This window comes from Carassius gibelio, chromosome A5 (assembly GCF_023724105.1).
Source record: "Carassius gibelio isolate Cgi1373 ecotype wild population from Czech Republic chromosome A5, carGib1.2-hapl.c, whole genome shotgun sequence".
Classification (NCBI taxonomy): Eukaryota; Metazoa; Chordata; class Actinopteri; order Cypriniformes; family Cyprinidae; genus Carassius; species Carassius gibelio.
Window position 1 is genome coordinate 10,379,149 of NC_068375.1, and position 22,414 is coordinate 10,401,562.

General features: G+C 37.8%; 1 protein-coding gene across 1 annotated transcript; it reads right to left on the bottom strand.

Moving 5' to 3' along the window:
- Nucleotides 1-5,882: 5,882 nt before the first annotated feature.
- Nucleotides 5,883-20,891, bottom strand: LOC127992954 (T-box transcription factor TBX5-A-like). The gene is made up of 10 exons (XM_052591686.1): nucleotides 20,552-20,891; nucleotides 20,419-20,454; nucleotides 19,552-19,731; nucleotides 18,440-18,534; nucleotides 16,459-16,578; nucleotides 15,322-15,469; nucleotides 12,609-12,761; nucleotides 9,479-9,570; nucleotides 7,983-8,212; nucleotides 5,883-7,744 (listed from the first exon to the last, which is right to left on the bottom strand). Exons 3-10 carry the CDS (start codon nucleotides 19,693-19,695, stop codon nucleotides 7,158-7,160), a joined length of 1,569 nt encoding a protein of 522 aa, XP_052447646.1. The 5' UTR covers nucleotides 19,696-19,731; nucleotides 20,419-20,454; nucleotides 20,552-20,891; the 3' UTR covers nucleotides 5,883-7,157.
- Nucleotides 20,892-22,414: the final 1,523 nt, after the last annotated feature.

Sequence of the window (22,414 nt, forward strand, 5' to 3'; positions counted from 1 at the left end):
GTCGAAGTGACTCGCGACTCTTTAACCGGCTGTTTTGAAGAAAGATCAACGTTTGCGACAAATAAATATGTGCAAACTGCAGGGGTGGTAAAAGTACTCAAAAGTTATACTCATAAAAAAATGACTCCAGTAAAAGTAGAAAATCCTCCATTCAAACATCACTTGAGTAAAAGTACAAAAGTATCCGATTTAAAACATGAGTACCGGAAGTAAAAAAGTAAATTGCAACTTATCTGCTTAATTATTGATATTTACAGTTAATTTGAATTAACTGTAAATATCAATAATTAAGCAGATAAGTTGTTTTGGGAGTGATATGCAGTGTTTTAATTGAACAAATGATGAGATTAGATACTTTAGAATTTGTTAGATTTACAATCAAAAGAGACAATGAAGAACCTTATCGCAGTATAGGGATTGAACTTTCAATAGACATGTTCCATAACATCATAGCTGCATCAAACAGAAGATGTGCAAGATACAAGGTAAGACTGTTTCAGAATATCAATGAGGAAGAACCACCTCTTTAAAGAGTTAGTTCTCCCAAAAATGAAAATTCTGTCATTCGCATTTTAGGGGCTAAATATCACGTTATTGGTATTGTCGCTTCGACCTGCGGACAGGAAAAACAACCACAGACTTGGCAACACTGGTTGGCATATACTACACAGAGCCGTAATTCACTGACAATCTACACAAAATCGATTTTTTTCTCGATTTTGAAAGTGATTTTGTGTTAGTTGTCGGTGGACTATGGCTCTGTGTAGTAACTGCCAGTCCACCAGAACCAGTGTTGCCACATCCGTGGTTGTTTTTCATGTCTGCCAGTCGAAGAAACCCCAATCCCAATAACTTGATATTTAGCGCCTAAAATGTGACTTTTACCAAGGAAACCCTTCCAATAAACGTATATTTTAACCCCGGGAAGCAATTTTTATCGGGGAACCTCCTGGAAACGTGTTTTTGGCTAGTTTTGGACTAGTTTTGAGAAGCAACTGGTCAGGATTTGTTTTGAAAACCTGGCAACCCTGATCTGAACACATGTGCTGGAAATATATACTACTAATTACAGGAGCGTTACTGATGAGATGAGCATGAAAATCGCATTCGACACAGCCCTACTGAAATTTCATTCACCCGTGGCAGGCAAAGAAGACATCTCAGCCAATAAGAATCTCCCTTGACTTCAGTGAATTCAAACATATCCTTGAGATATGGCCATGGGTGATCCCTGTCGGGAATCCCGGGATCATTGCGGGCAGCAAGAGCTGCACTATCACCTGTTTTAGCGATCATCTTCCACCTCGAACTAACTGCTGCGTGAGCGTATGTTGGCAAAGAACTCGCGAAGTCGCGCGTTCTTTTTTTCAAAAGAAAACCAAATTTTTCATTGGTTTGTAAAATCAGTGTAATAAATACTTGAAGCAGGCATGGGGAAATGTATCGGAGTAAAAAGTAAACTTTGTCTTTAATAAAGTAGTGGAGTAAAAGTGAAAGTAGATGCAAATAAAACATACTCAAGTAAAGTACAGATCCCCCAAAAAAATACTTAAGTAAAGTAGCAAAGTATTTTTACTTCTTTACTTACCACCACTGGCAAACTGTAATGAAGCAGAGGTCAGTTTGTTCCTCACTTTCTGCGCTGACGCCGAGATCGTTCTCTTGCTTCAGTGAAAGTATAACGTGCCTAGCGTTTTCGACTTGTACATTACACTGATGTCACGTGTTGTTACGGGATCTTTACTGATTGTGTGTGAAAACACGCACATATCCCGGGTCATCACTGGCAGTGTGAAAGTGCAAAATCTAGCGATCCGGGAACAATTGCTGGAAAACTTTACCCGTGTATTTGGTGGAATGGCTGTGTGAAAAAGAAAAGAAAGACCTCCGGTTCAGGCCCTTCAGTGTAGTAAGTCCTTGTGTTCAATTTGGCCTTTGTTACCAATGTTTTAGACAGAGTCAAAAGTCATCATACTACTGTTTAGTAGGAGTCTTCACATAGGGCATGAAGTGAGATCAATCCAATGCAACTTTTAAATATTTGAAGGTTTTTAGCTTGACAGACACATTTACATGCTGTCAACAAATAATGAGAAAGATAGACCCTGAGACGGCACAGACCCTCTGCGTAACACCCAGCCGCTCTCCACAAGACTCAATACTTTCCATATGGAGAAAAAATGCAGGTGAGGGAGCTGTGGCTTGGTGGACCAGACCATCCAGAGGGACTCTTACCTTTTCCCACAGACGGGCTGTAGGTGAAGGGAATTGGGTGCCTTATCAGTCCTAATGATTAGACAGCTGGAAGTTATTTTCCAGTCCTCGTTACAGATTAGACTCCCAAACCCCCACTGGACAATCCAGCCTTCCCATGACAAGGACAGATGGAGATGTTCTGACATGCATTACGATCTGATATGAATGCATTTTACATCAATGCCATGATTTTACCCCTGGTTATATCTGGCCCCATGATTTTAACAATGCCATGGCTGTTCATCAGTCTCACAAGGCTGTCCTAATAAATCACTGGACTTGGTGAGAGCATCCTGGATTGAAAACTTGATCGATGGACTCGATGTTGCTTCATTGTGATTGTGGAAGTAAGGATGAAAGCCTGAGTGCAATAAATTCTCATCTTTATCAGAACCTATTGATATTATAGCTATAGAAGTCCTTCTCTATAGTTTGAGATGTTTTTGTAGTAATTGAAAAACGCTAATGAATGATAAAAATATTGACAACTAGAATACATCAGACTTTAAAAAGCATTTATAGCAATTGGAATAAAAAGAACACTATAATCTGTTGGTGTGGATTCTAATCTAGTTATTGTTATAGTTATCATTATTAGTGTGAACGGCCCTTTATCCTTTAAGCTCACATTGAAGTCTTGTTTTGGTTTCATGTAGGGCCTCATGTGAGAAAGCGGTCTGATATCTTTTGGCCTCCGCACTGTTTCTTACCCTCTCAACACTCCAGTTCCTTTCACTTCAGACCGGGTCTGGGTGGTGAAAGCCCCCAGCGTTCAAGCACAGATGCTATACGTCAACAGGGTGATGCATGTCTCTGCTGATACACCAGACGTCTTTACATGAACCAGAAAACATGCTATCTGATGAAGGCCTGACTTCATTTGCTTTCTCTGTGACCCAGTTTTCGGCTTGTGCTCACTAACAATAGGAAGAGATTCAAAATCACTAAATAACCGAAGAATTCTCCAAATGCTATATTTCATCATGGTGGAGCTCCAGAGAGATCCTACGCTGCCGTCGGGAGTCAGACTCTCAGTGTTTCTAATGAAAGGGCTTTGACTGCTACAGTTTGGCCCAGACAAACGTTTCAAAGCAGCTGTGCGACTCCTGCGGCAGACAGATTTGCCTCTCGGACCCTTCCTTTTTGAACTAGTCATCCGTCACGAGTCAGCTGCATTTCACTACATCTTAATAAAGTAATCCCCCTCTCGTTTTTCTCCCCTTTGGAATGCTCTTGTTCTTTCTATTTCTCTTTGCTCATTCAGGCCACTGACAATGATTTGTTTTCTTTACAGATTCTGGGTTGAGTAGGGCCATAGTTTATCATTACTCTAACTTCCCTATATATATATATATATATATATATATATATATATATATATATATATATATATATATATATATATATATATATATATATATATATATATATATATATATATGTATATATAGGGAAGTTAGAGTATATATTTGTAAATCTTTGGCTTGCTGGCCACATTAACATTTCAGAATATTTATGTGAATATCATCATTGTTACTGTAGAGCTCCAGTACCAAATATCTTTGCACACCAGTACGAAATTACACAAACACCAAAGGAAAATGAAATGTTTTCAGGTTAAATAACCAGCGGACAAATATTTGAGAGGATTATGCTTAATAAATCATGACCATGATTGAAATATGATTTATCATGTAACTGGCCTATACAGAACAGTCATATTGATTAGGCTGATGATAGTACTAACAAAAAGTAGAGTTAATTCTTTTAATCATTAGGTTCACATGGCCAAATATAAGCCAACTTTTATTTCATGGCAGTCTATCAATAATAAATTGGCATTTTTTTTCCTCCTGTTCTTTCTGACTCTTGATTCTCTTCTCTAGGATTATTAAAGTCTACAAAGGCTCATCACATAATGAATGGCTCTAACCCTCACCACTTAAACCCTGACGGCTAGTCCAGTCAACCTGCCTTTGAAAAACATAGCCTGTCTCAAAACATTTCTCAGAAACCTACGGTATAATCCATCTTGAGTCACACATGCATGTTTGGCTGATCGGAAGATGCGTGGGGGGGCGAGCTCATAAATCAGCCGTTAAGCAGTAGGGACGAGGCAGGGAGGCTAAAGGGTTAATGAATTTCTCCGGCTGGTTGGGGGTTGTGCAGGGTCCCGGCGAGGGATAAGACTGGATGCGTAGGAGCAGGTTGTCCAGAGAGGCCCCATCAGTCAGATCAAAGGTGTCTGCAGGGAAGGTCACCGGTTTCGGCCAAAGACCTGTCCTGAACCAGAGAGAGGCAAGCGACTGAAAAACACTAATAAACAGTTGTGAGAGCTGTGATTCTGTACTCAACTATAAACTTCATATGCATAATCATTGTTTGGAATTCTTGAATCACTATAAACAAACAAAAAAAAAAAACAAAAAAAAAAACTGGGAATACTTTAAAAATAAGTTCCCATTTGTTAACATTAGTTAATGTATAAAGTAACATGAACTAACAATGAGCAATACATTTTTATTGTAAGTGCAAGTGTTTATTGATCTTTTGTAATGTCAGTAAAAATATAATCATTTGTTCATGTTAGTTCATAGTACATTAATGTAAAAAAATACAACTGTTGATTTATATTTGTATTTAATGCATTTTATTTCTAAATGTTGAAATTAACATAAATGCTGTAAAAATAGTGTTCATTATTCGTTCATGTTAACTAATGTGGTTAACTAATGTTAACATCTAAAACCTTATTGTAACGTTACCGAAAATCTAGCATTTGATTTGTGTTGAATCAATGTTTTACTTCCAGCAAAAAAAAAAAAAAAAATGTGAAAAAATGTTTGTAGGCTTGTTCTTTGGGATTTTTTATTATTATTATTATTATTTTTTAAATCAGTTATATATATTTTTTTTACCTTGACACAGTTCTTGGTTTCCAGATATTTTTTCTTTATTCTTACACTCTATCCTTTTAACTTAATCCTACTGTTTTATCAAATCAAAACAAGCTCCCATTTGTCTTTTGGCCTGAATGCATGTGTCATTTTTCAGACTTTTCCTATTTTTTTCCATTTACCAGTTCAGCGATCCACCGACTGCCACTAGAGGTCAATGGTTAACTCCATTCTGGCTCAGAATGGACTGTTTTCTTAAGGGTGACATGTTGAAGATTTAGAGATAGGCCTCAGCTCAGGGATGTAATTGTTGGTTAAACCCCCTTTAATCCAAAGGACTTTCTATACAAGTGCTAATTTGTCAAGACCATCATTAATATCTGCTAATAATGCAAGCCATTCCTCAACCAAACAGATAACAAAACGAAGCACTTGAAAAGGCTTCATCAGTGAAAAAGATTGTCATATTTTAATGGATGTGCTTTACCTTCTAGGATAACACTATGATGTTTGTTTTTATGTAATAGTTAGTATTAGTTTTTTTTTTTTTCAGTTATTTAAATGGTGTTTTATCACTCTAGCAATCTTCAGGTCTACCAAGTCTGAAAATTCATTCCTCAAATCCATTGAGGTTATTCACGGAGTCAAGTGTTAACAGGCTTATAGTATGGCATTGTATCACGGCATGGATTTACACCACAGTCAGTAGAGTTGCATTAAATAAACTCAGAATTCAAGGAAGAATATTTAACATTTATTCTGTTTTCTATGTACATTTTGTTGTATGTACACCCAAGTAATTCATGTTTGCATGTTTTTGACATTTAATTGTAGGCATTCAAAATTTCAAACCAGACTGATGATTATGTTTTTCTGCATTTTCCCTCCCTCTCTTTTTCATCTAAAAAAAAAAAAGCTTGTCTACCAAACTCAAAGTAATGAAAAAAGTCAACCTAGCAAACGTCCTTTTAGGTAAAGTAACAAAGTTTTAAAATACAAGAAAAATAAATACTATTAACAGGAAGTATCTGCTTACTACAAGTGTATAAAAATCAAGATCCCCTTACCAATGTTTGATGAGATATTGTATCTTAGATGTTCTAGAATAACATGTTTTTGTTATTCCCACTGTGATTGGTGCAAAATTGGTGAAAGATGTTACTCATCCGTGTCCTAAAAGAGACACTGGGGCCAGTATGGCCCTGATGATAACTAGCTTATAAGTACTATTACACTATCAATCTCTTGTACTGTTCATTTGTATTATGTGCTCTGCTGCACAATTTCCAGCTAACATTTTTGTAAAAAGTGCTCATTTATCCAATTATTTTACTGTCTTTTTGTATCATGGACCTACTGGTAGTTCATAGACATAAAGACACATAAATAATCAGTGAAAACTGATTTAAGTGGGAAAAACTTGTAATACATCCCTGAACAAAATCTGCACCACCAAAATGTGTTTGTCTTGACCAGCTAACAATCAGCACTTAAACCGATCTGCTGTGATTTGAGAGACCGATGGTGCTCACTGACCAGATTCCCATACAGGTTTACAGAAACCATCAAGCATAAGATCCCAAACATTTGTTCTATAATATATTGCCTCATACTTTAAAAGTACAAAGTTAAAACAACTCAGATAATGAAATGAAAAATGTACTTTAAACCTGGACTGGGTTCTTCAAATACTATGTCATCCTTTTCTTTTTTTTTTTATAAAGGTTTGTCAATAAATCTGCAATCCTTGTGCATTTGTCTTTGCATTGAATGGGAATAGTTATTTGTCCCTGATATACAGTCTGTATGATGGAAATACATGTCTCATGTTACTGTCCTGCTCAAACAATGAGACATTCATTGCTGCCTCAGCCAGTTGAACTAGCCTCAAACTGTTTATGATACAAGTTTATGACGCAAGCTCTCAAAGGCAGCGTAGATATAAAAAATATAAATATGCAGAAACGCTCCCTGCCTCCTCTTATGCTTCTTGAGAGAATCCAGTTAGCTGCTCTCGTTCCAGTCAGGCATAATGCTTACGCTGTGCACGGTGTGGTACTGGTGTGGGGACAGGGTGCGGGGTATACTATGAGTGTACAAGTACTCGTTGCCCTGCAGGCCGGCAGTTGGCGACTGAATTCCCGCACTCGGACTACACTGGCGGCCCAGCGACTGATGGGACATGGGACCCTGGTACATCGCATGGGTGTCGCCCAGCTGTGGTGAGGCATGGCCTGCGACGCCGCTCAATCTGGAAACGAGGGTTCCTGAGGTGAAGTGAGCTGAGAAGTGCTGGTAGGGCAGTCGCTCCATCTGCTGCATGGTGGTCACCGAGCAGCCGGCGTAAGGTGAGACGCCCGCCCAGGTGTTGCAGCTGATGTCTTCCAGGCTGGGCATGGGCTCGGTGGATTGCGATGCGCTGGCATACATGCACGCTTGCCGCTGGCCAGACTCGGCCCTGTAGGGAGCGCCGTTAAGACCCAGAGACTGAGAGTAGCTAACAGGTCGATAGTAGTGATCGTCCTCACTAGATGAGCTTTCCACGTAGGTCTTCTTGTACGAGTGCTCTCCTGAGTGACGGTCGTCCTCAACTGCACAGATAAAATAGAATGGAAATGAACTCAGCACCATTTAGAGAAGTGGTTCTCATCCACATGCCTGGAGCCCAACACTACACATTTTGCATGTACTTGACCCACCTGAATCAGGGGTGTTTGATTAAGGTAACATGCAGGCTCCAGGAATACGGCTGAGAACCACTGGTCTAGAAATATCCCATCCGATAATTAAAACTAAAGGGTAAAGTTTCAAGTGACATGATGGACCCACCTTTCCTCTTAATGCAGTGGTAGTCTTGGCTGTGTTCATGGGGCAGCGGGTAAGAGCTCGACTGAGGAAGCATGTCCTGGGATGTGCTCGTGACCCCGTTCTCACAGGTGTACTGAGAGCTCATGGCGGTAGGAGCAGACAGACCTTGGACATCACTGCCGAACGGACTCTGGCTGGTGCCAACCCGCTGACGTACAGTACTGCGAGGGACCACCGGATACTCCTTGGTGCTTTAGGGAACAGAACAGACTTCATGAGCCATGTGATGGCATACATTTACATGCTGTCTTTCAGTCAGGGATCTTGAAACCATTCCATTGGTAACTAACCACATCCACCATCGGCACACACACCATTGCGCCGGAATAATCTCTTCGCCGTCAGTCTGCGACGGGGGCTTTTCCATGCCAATTAATCAATGAAAGTTGTAAGAGGCACTTTGCTTTAATTCCTACGCTATTTCTTTTGAACCACTGACCTGGTTTTCAGTTGGCCCGAGTTTAACTAAGACCAGACCTGCTTCGTCTCAGTGTTTGACAGTGGAGGACAGATAGGATATCAGGACCTTTGACTTCTACAGAGCACCATGGTGGAGTTTCTTTATTCTCTCTGTAGTTTTATGATGTATTACTCTTTTCTTGTTAACGAATAGCGGTTTCCTTGCTTGTACACCACCTCTGGAGGAAACCTTCTGCTGAATGCATAAAGTCATGTTAATAGCAGCGCTGTGTAAACGATTCAGTAGGAGAACCGTCCAGGCATTAGTTGGGTCTAAAAGTCTTCAGGTCATTATCTGGAAACTCAATAGAAGGCTCTCATGGGAGACATTAGTCAATTCTTTCTCTGCTTGTTTGAAAGTAACAACAGACAAAGTTAACTACGGTATGGAAAAAGTATTGACATTTTTTCCTAGTGTATTATGAAGTCTGTCATTTTTGAGTGGACAACGCCTGTGTTGGCTGCTGTGGGCCATACGACCAGATTTTCTGCTTTGAAAATGTGTTTTTCCGCACTCTATACTGCAGTCATCTGGAGAAAATAAGAACACGAGCCATGTGGTCTTTGCCTCCGCTGGACCAACTATATCACAACTACACAGAGCTGAAAAAGAGATATTGCCATGGTTGAAGGCCAGTCAAATGGGAGTCAGCAGCTCCGAGAGTGGACGGTTTTCAAGAGAAACACTCAAATAACAAGTGTCCCCTCAGTCAAGAGCACTGCCTTTGTGGAAGCAGTGGTCTCTGGTTTGTATCTGTGCTGGGTGAGTGTTTGTGGATTGATCAGCACTGCCCTGTTTAGTTTTAATCTAACTGCCCATCAGACAGTGCTGGTCAGGTCTCCTGTCAGGCCTGCTGTGAGTATATTCAGAGTGCCTATGTGTACACCTATATAAAGAGGGAGCTCCTAACCTGAGCTGCTAGGATAGGTTTGTTTATCACTGTAATTAACTCTACGCAAGCACTCGCTCATGTAAATGCCACTTTTCACAGACCCACCTCTGCATTCTTGACATGCGATGCAGCTCCATATCATCACTTCCACGAAAGCCCTTGGCAAAGGGATTGTTCTCGATCTTCAGCTGGGTGATCTGTAAAACAGCCAACACACTAGTGTCACCCTGCTTCAGTGTTTGTCTTCAGCACCTGTATCCACTGTTTAAATACTGCTGTAGTCTCTACTTTCACTTAAAACAAACAATGAGATTCTCAACCTGATCTGAACTCCAGATATCTTGTTATTAATGACATGAGAACATGACATCTTAGAGCCCACAGGACATTGTTTTATTTCTAATTGATGCATCCTGCCAGAGTAAAAGAAAATTCAAAAGAAGATGTATAGATGATTGGCTTTTGCTGCCTTTTTACTGTGTAGTAATGAATTTGTGAATTTGCACTGACCACTGTTCTGCACTGAACGACTGATTGCTTTGTAAGTTTCTGTTAATGAGGTAACCCACTGGAACAATCCCTTTAGTCTTGTCTTTGAAACCAGGTCTAATAGAATATTTTATTGCACAAGGTCTAAAAATGAGCATAATGAGATGCGCTGGGTGAAAACTGACAAATTATTCTAGTGGATTTCTCTGCTTGATCAGCAGATGATGAAAAGATGAAATCTTGAATTTAAGTTTTTTTTTATTTTTATTTTTATTTTTTTTGCCAGAATTTAGAAACTGACATCTGTCAGTTTGGTTAAAGATTGGTGTAGATTTTTGTCTTACATAAAACTGAATTGTTTTTCTAATAATTCTACACAAGAAGCACAGATAATCAATGTTAATCTTGTCATCTTCTGTGAAATCTGTGAAATATAATTTGTTAGGTCAACGTAAAATATTTTGTATTTTGTAAACAGCATTTATTTAAAACTAATAATTTACTAAATGATAACTTTATTTTTTATTTTTTTAATTACTTTTAACCATATTTGAATCCCATTGATTGTTAAGGGATCAAATTATTATTAGTAATAATCTGTAAATATTTCAACTTTATATGTTATATGTTACTGAAAACAGACATTTACTTAAATTATAAAAGTCTTTAAAATATAGTTCGCAAAGGTTTGTATATAAGGTTAATCCCAAGTACCACTGCTAAATTAACAAAAGCAATTTGGCATGATGCGAGTGTAAAGAGAGATTTCTGGCGGGTCTGAGGTGATTTTAGGGAGCGAGTCTTTTAATGAGACTCACTGTATCTGCAGGGGTTTTGTTTTTGGCTGTTGTGGTGTGTTTCCTAACAGGACCTGATCTTTGACACTACTTTGGCTCTCACTTGAGATGAGACCTTGTAAGAAAATATATAAAAATAAAATGGCATGTTGTGACGCACCTTTGAGCTCTCATAAACGCATGTGCTTGGCAGACTTCACAAAACTGAGTGGTTTTGTATTACAATTTGATGCCCCTTTTAAAAGTGCAAACTAACATTTTTCCAAATATGTCAGTGTCCTTTTCGACCTGACTTGACGGCGCTTTGATGCGAATTCTTTCGAGTTGTTTGGCCACTACAGTTACCTGTTGTTTTCGTCTTTACATTTATTCAGTTTATATCTATCCTCTTATTTTTCTTCACTTTATTGCTCCGTTTTTTTTTTCTTCTTCACTGATCAATTCAATTAACTGAAGTGCGGGTTTATTAAATCTTGGAAAAAAGGACCGCGCGCTACAGCAGCAGGTTATGTATATAGTCTATAGGAGGAATAATATATAATAAACAATATGTGTCATATGCTCTAGTAAATTGTGTTTTAACTTTTGTAACTGGTGGTGCAATAAAGGTTACATGATTGGTTACAAGTAAAAGTAATAAGCGGTGAAAATTTTAGCAGTGTAAATAATTAAGAAACCTAATCATGTCCGTTAATTAAAAAACAGAATTTGTATTTTTGTGATAAAAGCAAGGACGAAGAAACAACAACTTATGCACTTCATCTCAGCCAAACTCATCTATGACCGTCCTGCTGTTTTACTCTAATTGCATTCAATGAATAAATAGTGGCAGCATACATAAAAGCGGTCTAAAATAAAGTCTGCTAAATGTGGGCAGATCGATGTTCTTCCTCACATCAGTCAAATCATATAGCCTATTACACAAACCTGCTATCCAGATGAGTGTTAGACTCACCCGAAACGTCCATCTTTATATTCTTATTTGCAAATATGATACGCACTTTCAACTATTTGGGCTGTTTGACTGCAACGAAAAACGAGTTATTAACTGGACAAAAGTTACATTAACAACTGTCTATCCAGAAGTGCAACAAGTGGGACAAAAACACAAACATGCATATGAACTTTATTAATAAGCAAATAGGCCTAATGTAATCATTTATTAAGGACACACTGTGCATATTGTTAGGCGTACAGTCATTTATCTCTTTATTTAGTTCTTTTCACAAACGACTTTTTCCCACTTTTATATCATGTTCAGTCAACGAGCTCATAATGACGAAGTAGAAATATCATGGTTGGAACTAGACTTAAACACTAAATCGAAATTGTAATATTCTGAGAAATATAACAGCTGACTAATGTCGGACTTTTTTTTCTTAATTTTTTTTTTATAGGCTAAGTAAAATATGATGTTGTTTCACGCTGATTTCTATATGTAACAATAAACGAATTACATTATTAACTGTAATAAAGGCAGACTTTCAATTGATGCTAGACGAGTTTTAAAGAAAATCACTTAACCGGCCTTTGAACTGATCCCTTTTCTGAATTCAGAAAAAACCCACAGGTAAAGTAAATAAATAGATTTATAAATGCTTATTATTGAATATTATAAATCCGTATCCGATGAATTAACAGTTACAATTAGTAACAATATTTTGCTAGCAACACAAATAATTATCTTTGGGCAAATCTGCGTAGCCCCTAATGAAATCAAGCTGTTGTCATGCATGGCGTTACGAGTAACTGGGCTGGAATCATTCTATCAAAAAGTAATTATAAATCGAATTTTTGTCACTTTCCTAAAACAGATTATAGAAAAATTCTATAATTTCGTAGATTCACAATATCGAGTCTTTTTTTATCTATTGTTTAAAATGCTAAAAATGATCACAGCACGATAACCTAAAATTCTCGTCCCTCATTTTTCCCGTCTATCGTCTTACCTTATGGTTTTGGTAAGATGTGACTGCAATGAAAGCCGTTTCTGGGAACACATGAGTGCAGAAAGCGGTGTTTTTGGATCCAAATCCGTTATTTTCATCTGCCTTTACGATGTGGATCCTCGGTTGATATTTATGCATGGAATTCAGGATGATCTGAAAACAAGAAATAGAGCGCAAATATAAGAAGACACCTCGCATCCACATGTACATTATTAAACTGATATTTTTCGATTACAGACAGTAAATATATTAGAGATTTTATATAAAATGATCACACCATGCTTGATTAATATGATTGCGAAATAACATCACTTATTAAGTTATGAACTCTCTGAACTCTTTTCTTCTTGCTTTCAGCTGCGTTTTTAAACACTTTTTAAACACTTTCTCCATTTCAATAATTAGCTCTATGGCAATCCTAATTGTACTCTCGGATTTCTAGAGACACTTTACTAAACAATGTCTCCATTATTCTCTTTTAGCATGTTTTAATACAAGCAAAACTGTTTTCTCCATCTCTAGCATTTCCAAATGCTATTCACTGTTCAAACGAGACTGAAAAGCTGTCTACCAAACAAAAGTTGTACAGTAGTGCTGAAAACTGATCTGTAGTAGCTGTTTTGCAGTGGTCACTTGTCTTGAGTATGAGTCTTAAGAAGAATATTATTACAATCACTTTTGTCCAAGTTCTTGTTGGCTCTGTGGGTTGTTTCTGTCAAGTGTGTGTGTGTGTGTGTGTGTGTGTGTGTGTGTGTGTGTGTGTGTGTGTGTGTTATGTAGGCTACTCTACTCTAAGTGGATTTTGTCTAAACTATGCATTCTGGCTTATCATGCCAAGTTTACACACACACATGCATTCCTATTTTCCATGTTCATGTTTTCCCCTCGCATGCATTCTCCAAACAACTGCAGCGTTTCTGCTTTGATCAGTGGCATCAGTCCTCTCTCTCCGAGCGGCTCTTGGCTCAACACAACACTGAGACTTGGAAAGCAGGGCTCACTGTAAACTTTAAACACAGCTCTCAGCGGAGAATATTGCTTTTTGCTCAAGATCCACAGGATGATTTATTGTTGAAAGTAAAAGACAAATTGCATTGCTGTAATATCTGTGATGTCAAAATGAAATAATTCACAGTTTTGTGAAGCACCTGGCACATAGCCACACACACTGTCGGCCTACTTAGATTAAACAAGGACTGCAGGCACACAGTTTTGGCAAAAAGCTGAGTGGGACATATAAGAATATTTGGAGAACTGTATGGACATGAGAAAAAATTTTTTTTTTTGTGGGACCACCCACTGGGAATGCAGTATTTGTCTGATCTGGGGATGCCCTGATGTCCCATTTGCCCCTACAGTGTATGATAGTTTTTCATGATAGTGAGCGATCACTGAGGGCCATGAATGTTGCCCCGCTCTTTCATGTTGCCGACATCACAGCGACTCTGAAACACTGCAGATTAACAGCCTTTGTATACCTCTGTCCATCACTCATCACACTCTGTCATCAAATATAAACAGTTTGAAGCACAGTTATCCAAACTCCGCCATTTTGACTCAAATATTTCTGGATGGCTACAAGAGACAAAGAATGTGTGGGCCTACGAGCGCTTGATGAATGGTACTAAAATGATCAAAGCCAAAGTTGTAGTTCGCTTCCATCGAAAACCGTCTTTCACTTGGAAAATTCAAACTGTGTTCCCATCCTCGCAAGTTAACTATGGCTTTTACTGGGTGCATGCTTTGTAAGTTATCCACAAGGAAATTATTCTGAGTTCTTTTCAGACATCTTTATCTCATCATCGGAGCCTAATTAAGACAGAGTTCTCAACTATTGGCTTGTTTTATGTATTGCCTAACAAGTTCTTATTGCAGCCCTGTTTCTGAGACTAGTAATTATAAATAGGTCTGAAATTATTTCAGCCACCTGGAACAACAAACCGACAGATTGTTATTTTGGTCGAGAAGCCGTATTTCATTTATAAATCCCAAGGCACTATTTCAGCACAAAAGGGGGCATTGCCAAGAACCACTGCAACCAATCAAAAATGCATTCTGGACAGAAATTTACAACTCGGCTCACATTCCAGTTTCCTATTTCATTCTACCAGCTGAGGTTTGGCAGGAAAACAAGCCTGATCGACCTCAACCTTGTGATCAGAGCTAAACAGCAAACTGCTTGCAGTCACAGATATGCATATGAGACATCTAAGCACCATCTGTTCAGACACAGACACAAAACTTCGTTTTCTAATCTGACGCTTAAGGTGATATGGCGTGTCCAGAAATCCGAAAAATGTTGAACCTCCTGCTCTTTTAAATGCAACTTTTAAAGCAACTATTGAACAGCTCAGCTTGCAATAGCAAAAAAACTTGTCTATATTAGTTCACTGTGCATTAGGGTGAAAGTGGAAAGTCCCAATTATCATTACCGGATTTAAGATGTGTTTCGGTCATTACACTGATCTGGCTTTTGTCAGTAGCACCTCTTCAGGGGTGGATATCCTGATCTAGAGCCTCGATACAATTCACCCACAACACTACCTGATCAGATCGACATGTGTGACCCTTTAAAACTCAAATCCTCTTTCTCTGCTGTCATTCTTGTGTTTTTTGTGCTGATATCAAGTAGCTACACTATTTTGTCAGTAATATATTTGTTTATTCAAACAAAATGTTTCAAAGCAGATGCATGAATCAGTTATTCACTCACATGTCCGAAGGGATCAAGGTGGTTGTTTGTTAATTTAAGCTTCTGGAAAGACACCAGTTGGCGCATCCAGTGCGCTCCAGTGGCTGGGGAATCTGGATGCACGTACAGCCGTCCCGGCATCGCAGGCTCTGCTTTCCCTGTCACAGACCTGAGTTGTAGTGCAAAACACAGCATTTTAAACACAATTTATTCTCTGATTTATGCATGCCTTTGCTTCATTGTAAATACACATTGACTTCCCTAAATGCTGTAGTCTATAATACATTAAATATTTTATGTCACTTTTAACTTTTTTTGTCAAGTGAGCATTGATGTTGCTCTCTGCTGTCTTAGGGAAGTCACTGTGACAGGTTTGAGATTCTGTTTATTTGTCCATGCATTAATTATTACAAGGATAATTTCATTAAAACTAAAAGATGTTTCCTTTATTGCAATCGAAATGTGATCCAGCCTACTACCTCCCATTCATCATGCATCACTGTATTGTAGCCTACATAATGTCTTTCAAAGACCGGTTAATTTGGTCAATGGCTAAGATGATGGTTAATCAAGAGGGCCATTAGTTCCAGAGCTTGCACTGAATGGGTAATTATCAGGGATATTGGCTTGTGGACATCCTCCCTCAATAACCTCAACAATTTAAAACCACTGACCCTTAAAAAAAAAAAAAGGAAAATAAAACAAGTAGTGCAGCAGATGGAATTGTCTGTACAGAAATGCGAAAGTGATTTTTTCTCATCCTTAACTTAAACATTTTAAAGTTTCAATTGTTTAAACTGAAATGTAAAAATTATTTTAACAATAATTTAATGGACACTGCTTTCTTTAATTAGTCTGTGTCCCTCTGCTCTGCACTTAAGAATGAATGATCCGAACTGTATTATTTGACTAATATGAATGTGTTGCACCAGCTTGATGATCTGACAGGTCTTGTCAGGAACATTTGAGAAGGTTCTCTTTAGTGCTAGAAGGTGGCTATGGACAATTGAAAACTTTAAACGTTTGCTTTAAATGACTTTGAAAATCTTCCAGAAGCCATCTACTTGAGTGAAAAAAAGTAATGTCAGAAATAAAATAGGCAAATAAATAACCTGCATTAGTAACTTTGTCTCTTAATAAAACAATTGACTCACGAACCATTTGTTATCGGCGAACTTATAGCGGTGGTCGTCCGCTGGCACAACATCCATCAGCAGAATGTATTTAGTTTTTGGGTTCAAGCCGGTGACCTTCACTTTGAAGCTTGGGAACATCCGCCTGTGGATAAAAATGGGAAAATATTACAGCACGGATTGCCTACAAGATGTGTTTAAGCTTTTATTAAATTATGCTGACATACTCCTACTACAATTAATTTTTTTACTTCATTCTAGATTTGTTACAGGAGAAAACAGATTATAGCTTCTCATTTAAAATACACATATAGCCTAAATCAATCATTTTAAACCAGCCTATAATATTTATTCTCAAACGTACTCATGGAGACGATCAATCCACAAAAAAAGTTATTGATCGGCGAGTCGACTACACTTTCAGTAGCTAGATAGTTTACTAGTTCCATGAATGCTAAAATGCTAAATCTTGATTCAGATTCATTTTACCGAGGGCGTAGATTATAAGAGGACATTTTAAAATCAAGAAACAAAAACAATGGTATATTGATGAATAAAATTATGAAAGTGTGAGAAAGCAATAAAAGCAATTTACTTTCAGTGGGCCATTTTCATATTTTAATGTGTTCACTTTAAGAAATAAAGTAGGCCTATTTAAAAAAAAAAAAGACAAGAAAGAAGAAAAAAAAAAAAAACCGTGGTGTGTTCATTTTATTATTCCAGCACGATAAGGTAGTGTTTATAAAAGGTTTTTTTTTTTTTTTTTTTTTACTGCACTGACTAGGAAACGTGGCGTGTTCATTTTATTAATCCAGATCGATAGGGTAGGTAATGTAATGTTTTTCTTTTTCTTTTTATATTATTATTTTTTTTTCTTTTTACTGCACTGACTGGGAAACGATACAAAAGCCAGCAGTGTGTGCAGAGAGAAAACCAGTTTTTGAAAGCTGCCGCGATGTGACTATTATGAATAATACAGGACAAGAACTGCGAGACAATTTACTATCTTGCATACGGACTCATTGAGGCAATTATAACGTTAAACATCAACATAATTTCCAGCGATGATCTCGGTATTTCTCGATCTTTTTATCCTCTCACACTGATCCTATGTCAAGCAACGAAAAAGTCGTAGTGAGGAGTTCATGCCCACTGATTTCATTTTTTAACCCGCATCTGATTGTTAATGAAAGAGGACTACACACTTTCTGAAACACTAACTTTTAACTAACTAATATTTTCTAACACTTCTCAGCAAACAGAGAAGAATAACAATAGTGCAGATCTAAACCACCTCACTGCTGCTAGCTTATTAACAGTTAGTAAGTAACCTTAAAACAGACTAACAAACCTATTTAACTCTATATTTCAGAGACAATGCTGTTAGTAGGCTATGCGATGCTAATAAATAAATGCTCTTAAAGTTTTAAAGTGAGACCTAAGTTTGGTGCATAACTTTAACAATATTGGACAAATCTGCATCAATAATAATAATTATGCATAATAATTCGCATAAAAACTAATCTTAAATTATGGAGTCAAACTAATTCTGAGGCCTACATATTTACTGGAATTATCTTACTGCTAACATTGCAAAATGTTGTAATCTGAAACTTTCAAAATACATTCTTAATAAAAACAAATAATTCAAAATATAAATAATACTAAATAATATAAATAATAATTAATAATATAAATAACGTTGAGCTATACCCCCAGGCAAACCACACTGTGCCGTTAAAAATCAAAATGGAAAAAAAAAAGAAAATCTTAATACGTCCATTGCAGTAGGAAAAATATATAAAATAATAGATTCATTTATAATGAATATTGTTCAGTTAGTATTATATATTTTTTAATAATAGGCGAATTAGTATTATAACGATTGTAATGATAAATTCATAAGTATTCTTTGTGTTCGTTTTTTTATTTTTATATAGGTTATCCGAGAACTACATAGGCTATGCAATGCATTTTCGAATCATTTGTAAATATTTGTGTCTTACCTCCCTGCTTTGGTGATGATCATTTCAGTTCCCACTTCATGAAACTTGGTCCACAACTCTCGCTCGTGCAAGTAAACTTTTATCCCTTCCATTCCCTTTAAACAGACAGATGCAGACATGGAGAATGAACGCAACGAATGCAGATACTAGCAGCTTTTCAAGCATTAATAACGGTGCTGCCACTCCAAATGTTGGACTAGAGTAAATCACTGTAAACGCAGAATATGTTTTTATTCATAAACTGCAAAAGTAAGTTAGTAAAAGTTTAAGTTAGTAGGACTACGCTACATAAGCATGCTAGTAGCACTTAATGTGAATCCTTGAGTAGCCTAAGCTAAAACTCAAACACACAATTGGATTGCTTTAACTTAACGAATATTTGTCGAATCATCATGGAATGATATATATATATATATATATATATATATATATATATATATATATATATATATATATATATATATAAACATATGTGTGTGTGTGTGTGTGTGTGTGTGTGTGTGTGTGTGTGTGTGTGTGTGTGTGTGTGTGTGTACTAGTTAGGCGACTGTCAACTATTCTTACATCTACGCGGAGCCAGATTTTCAAAAGCTCGTACACACGTTCGTGTACACGGAATTAGCCTACTTGTAGTAGCAATATTTAGTTAGATAATTCTGTCAGTCCATATTTGAATGCTTTTCGATAGCACTCGTGTAGCCTCTGTAAGAAGTATGTTTTGCTTTGATAACTCTCTGATCAACAGTAATTGATGAAATTACTGCACAGCGTTATTAATATTCTCAGGTCAGCGGCTGATCAACTTGACTCAGATCTGCCAGTCATCTCTAACCTAGCAGTCCAAATCTGGACATCCGACATACTTCTGCTGCTTTTATATATAGCTAGGTATAAATACTATAACACACACCCTCACTTTTAAAACATATTTATCATATAGATTTTTAATAGTTTTACAAATAAGGACGTCCCCAAATGAGGTATTAAGAGGAAGATTTGGCTCACTTCTGGGTACAAGTTTCATCTTAGAAGTTTTGGTCAAGTAGCCACACACACACACACACGCGCGCGCACACACACACGCACAAGAATAACAGTAGTAGCCTAGTTACCTGTTGAATGTAAGTTGTCTGTGATGACGGAGATTTGCTAACGGCTCCATTCTGCTTGTCTGGTTTACTATTGTTTGGTAATTCTTTTGACTCGGTGTCACTCGGAGAGTTTTGGAGCCGAAAGGTGTCTTCGCTGTCCGCCATGTCAGAAGGGCCTGAGAACTACTGCGACCGCGAGGCCTGAATAACAGAAGAAGAAAAAGAAGAAAAACATCACTTCTTTTTCAAACAAGCATTTCAGTTTTTCAGTTCCCTTCAGACTATTTTGCATTACTTTATTTACAAGTACGTCCTTGATTGTAATGCCATAAATTCTTACCCTAGGTCTAACCCTTTTATGATAACTTTCAACAACAAACGAAATCTACTACGATATTAATCAAAATCTCGAAACAGTATTAATGAATAGGCTACACTTCGATACGGTCCCATAAAAACAGTCCAGTGCTTATCATTTTGAAATTGTCTGCTCAAATAAATTATCCAGGTCAAGACAACTTTCTTTGAACACAAACACATACATCACATTAATATACACAAGGCATATGCCTGAACATATAGATAGCCCATTTTAAACTCTTAGTCCTACTCTTTTCCATCATGCTCCTATCCAAGACAGGAATAAAATCATCGCACGGGCCTCTATTAGAACTTTCTTTGACTCAGGCACAAATCCCCAGTACAAGTGTTTGATAAATAGCCGAATATTTCTCGATGTTACCACAATTACAGCTACTATGTGTCACAGATGTCGCAGTTATGTATCCCGATGCTTTTTTTTTTTTTTCTGTAAGCAATGTCTGTAGAGATGGCCTGTAGTGCAACAACTCTAAATGAATCAGATGAAGCCGAAGAAACTGACATTACCTTAAATTCCGATGCAAGGCAGAGTTTTACAAATCCCTGAAACGGTACAAAACGCTCGTGTCAGTTCAAATATTCTCGGTTTGATAGCGAACTTCCCTTTGAATGTCAAATATATTCCAATTGTGTAGCTCACGAGATTCTGCTCTGTGCTCCCATGGATTTCCTCGTTGATGCAAGGATCTTCGTCCAGCAAGCGTCCACGTGAGTATATATCGATTAATAATGCGAATCTTTCTTCATGTGGTGGTGATGGACTTGCGCTAATGGCAGTTCTCAAGCCTCCAGAGCACAGCAGCCCTTCTTCTTCCCTTTAGTAGGCTCTGTCTAGTATTCCTCGAGAAAAGAAGCACGATCTCCTCCTCCCTCCCTCGCTCTCTTTCTTTCTCTCTGTCTGTTTCTCTAATGGTCAAACCCTGTGCGCTGCGCTGGAGAACGGAAGCGCTGGGACGAACCACGTAGGTAATATGGGTCGGCTTGCGATGTGGACACGCACTGCCGTGACAATATCGGTCCACCCACAGTATAACTGCACCCCACATCACCCCCACCCACCCTCCCTTCAGAAGCTCTGCATTCTTGAATGAGGGGACATTTTAAACGCACATAGCTGTAGGTATAATACAGTAGGTGCGCGTGTCGTCTAATTGTAGCCTACACGGGGCAGCACATGTAGCCTACGTGTGCAAGATGTGCCGTGTACAAACATCTGATAGACGTCTGTATGTTTTACACACATTCTTAATCATAAACATCTTAAAGACATTTTCTTAACGCCTATTTGACATCGGATATTGCACATGAGCAAACACTCTAAAAAAAAAATCGTCTTGCAGATGTAAATGCAGACGTCAAATAGATGTCTCCGTGATGTAGGCTACTTGTGTTATATCAGGGAGCATTTGCAGTGATGTGTTCATGTGTTTTATTGTAAGTCTACAGCTTGTTTTTATCGAATCAGGTTTTTATTTGATTTAACAGTGTGTAGATATGTAACAACTAAAATGTCTTAAATTAACAATAAAATAGAGAGAATATTGTGATTTTTTACATAGCCTAAATGAAAGCTTTGGTGTCCATTAGTTAAAGGATGGAGATAAAAAAGCACTTAGCCTAAAACAGATACATGACATGCAAAACCCAGAGGATTTCATTTGATGGGACGTTAACGTTTGTAATGAGAAGTCATATAGGCCTTATACGTGTCGTTTGTTTGTGTTTGTGTGGCTTGACAAGACGGACCTGCCATGGCCTGCAAATCCGTGGCTTTAGAAATATACGCTGCTCGCTGTGAACGACAACGTGAACGTGCTCGTCAAATATTTAACACGTGCCAGTTCATCCACTGACTTTTATTTGATGTTTGGTTGGTGTTGGATTAGGCTGTTTCTTCAAAGAATGGTTGGATTGTAGCGCTGAAGACAAACGTGAGTCTGACAGTGAAGATAACTGAGTGTTGTTCTCTTTCTTGGACGTTAGGAAACTCATAAATAATGACATCCTCTCATTTCAGTTTCATACCAGACTATAGATCTCCTTTAATAAAATCAAAACTTGGACTCCACAGGCCACTAGACAGAGTCTTCAAGTCATAGCTATATCTAGGAACACAGGAACTAAATATAGCACATGATAACCCAGGGCTTCAAACACTGTAGCGTGCGAACCGTTGTGTTAAAATCACGGTTCCGCCAGGAGATAATATAATGACGCAATTTCTACTGCCTCGGCTCTGTGGCCATTCAAGATCCGTCATGAGCACGAAAATCCAAACAGATAATTTCCATGCATATATTTGATTCATAATCTTCTAATGAGTGATAACGAGACAGTAACAGCCCTCTGATATAATGAGCTGGTGTGTCCCAAACATTGCTTCACAAGTGTGATTTGTAGTAGACTATTGTTTTTTGTTCTACACAAATGAGCGAATCCAATTTATTGATAATGCTTAAGAAACGGCTGATACAAATATTTTAAAAGATATGCATTCCTAACG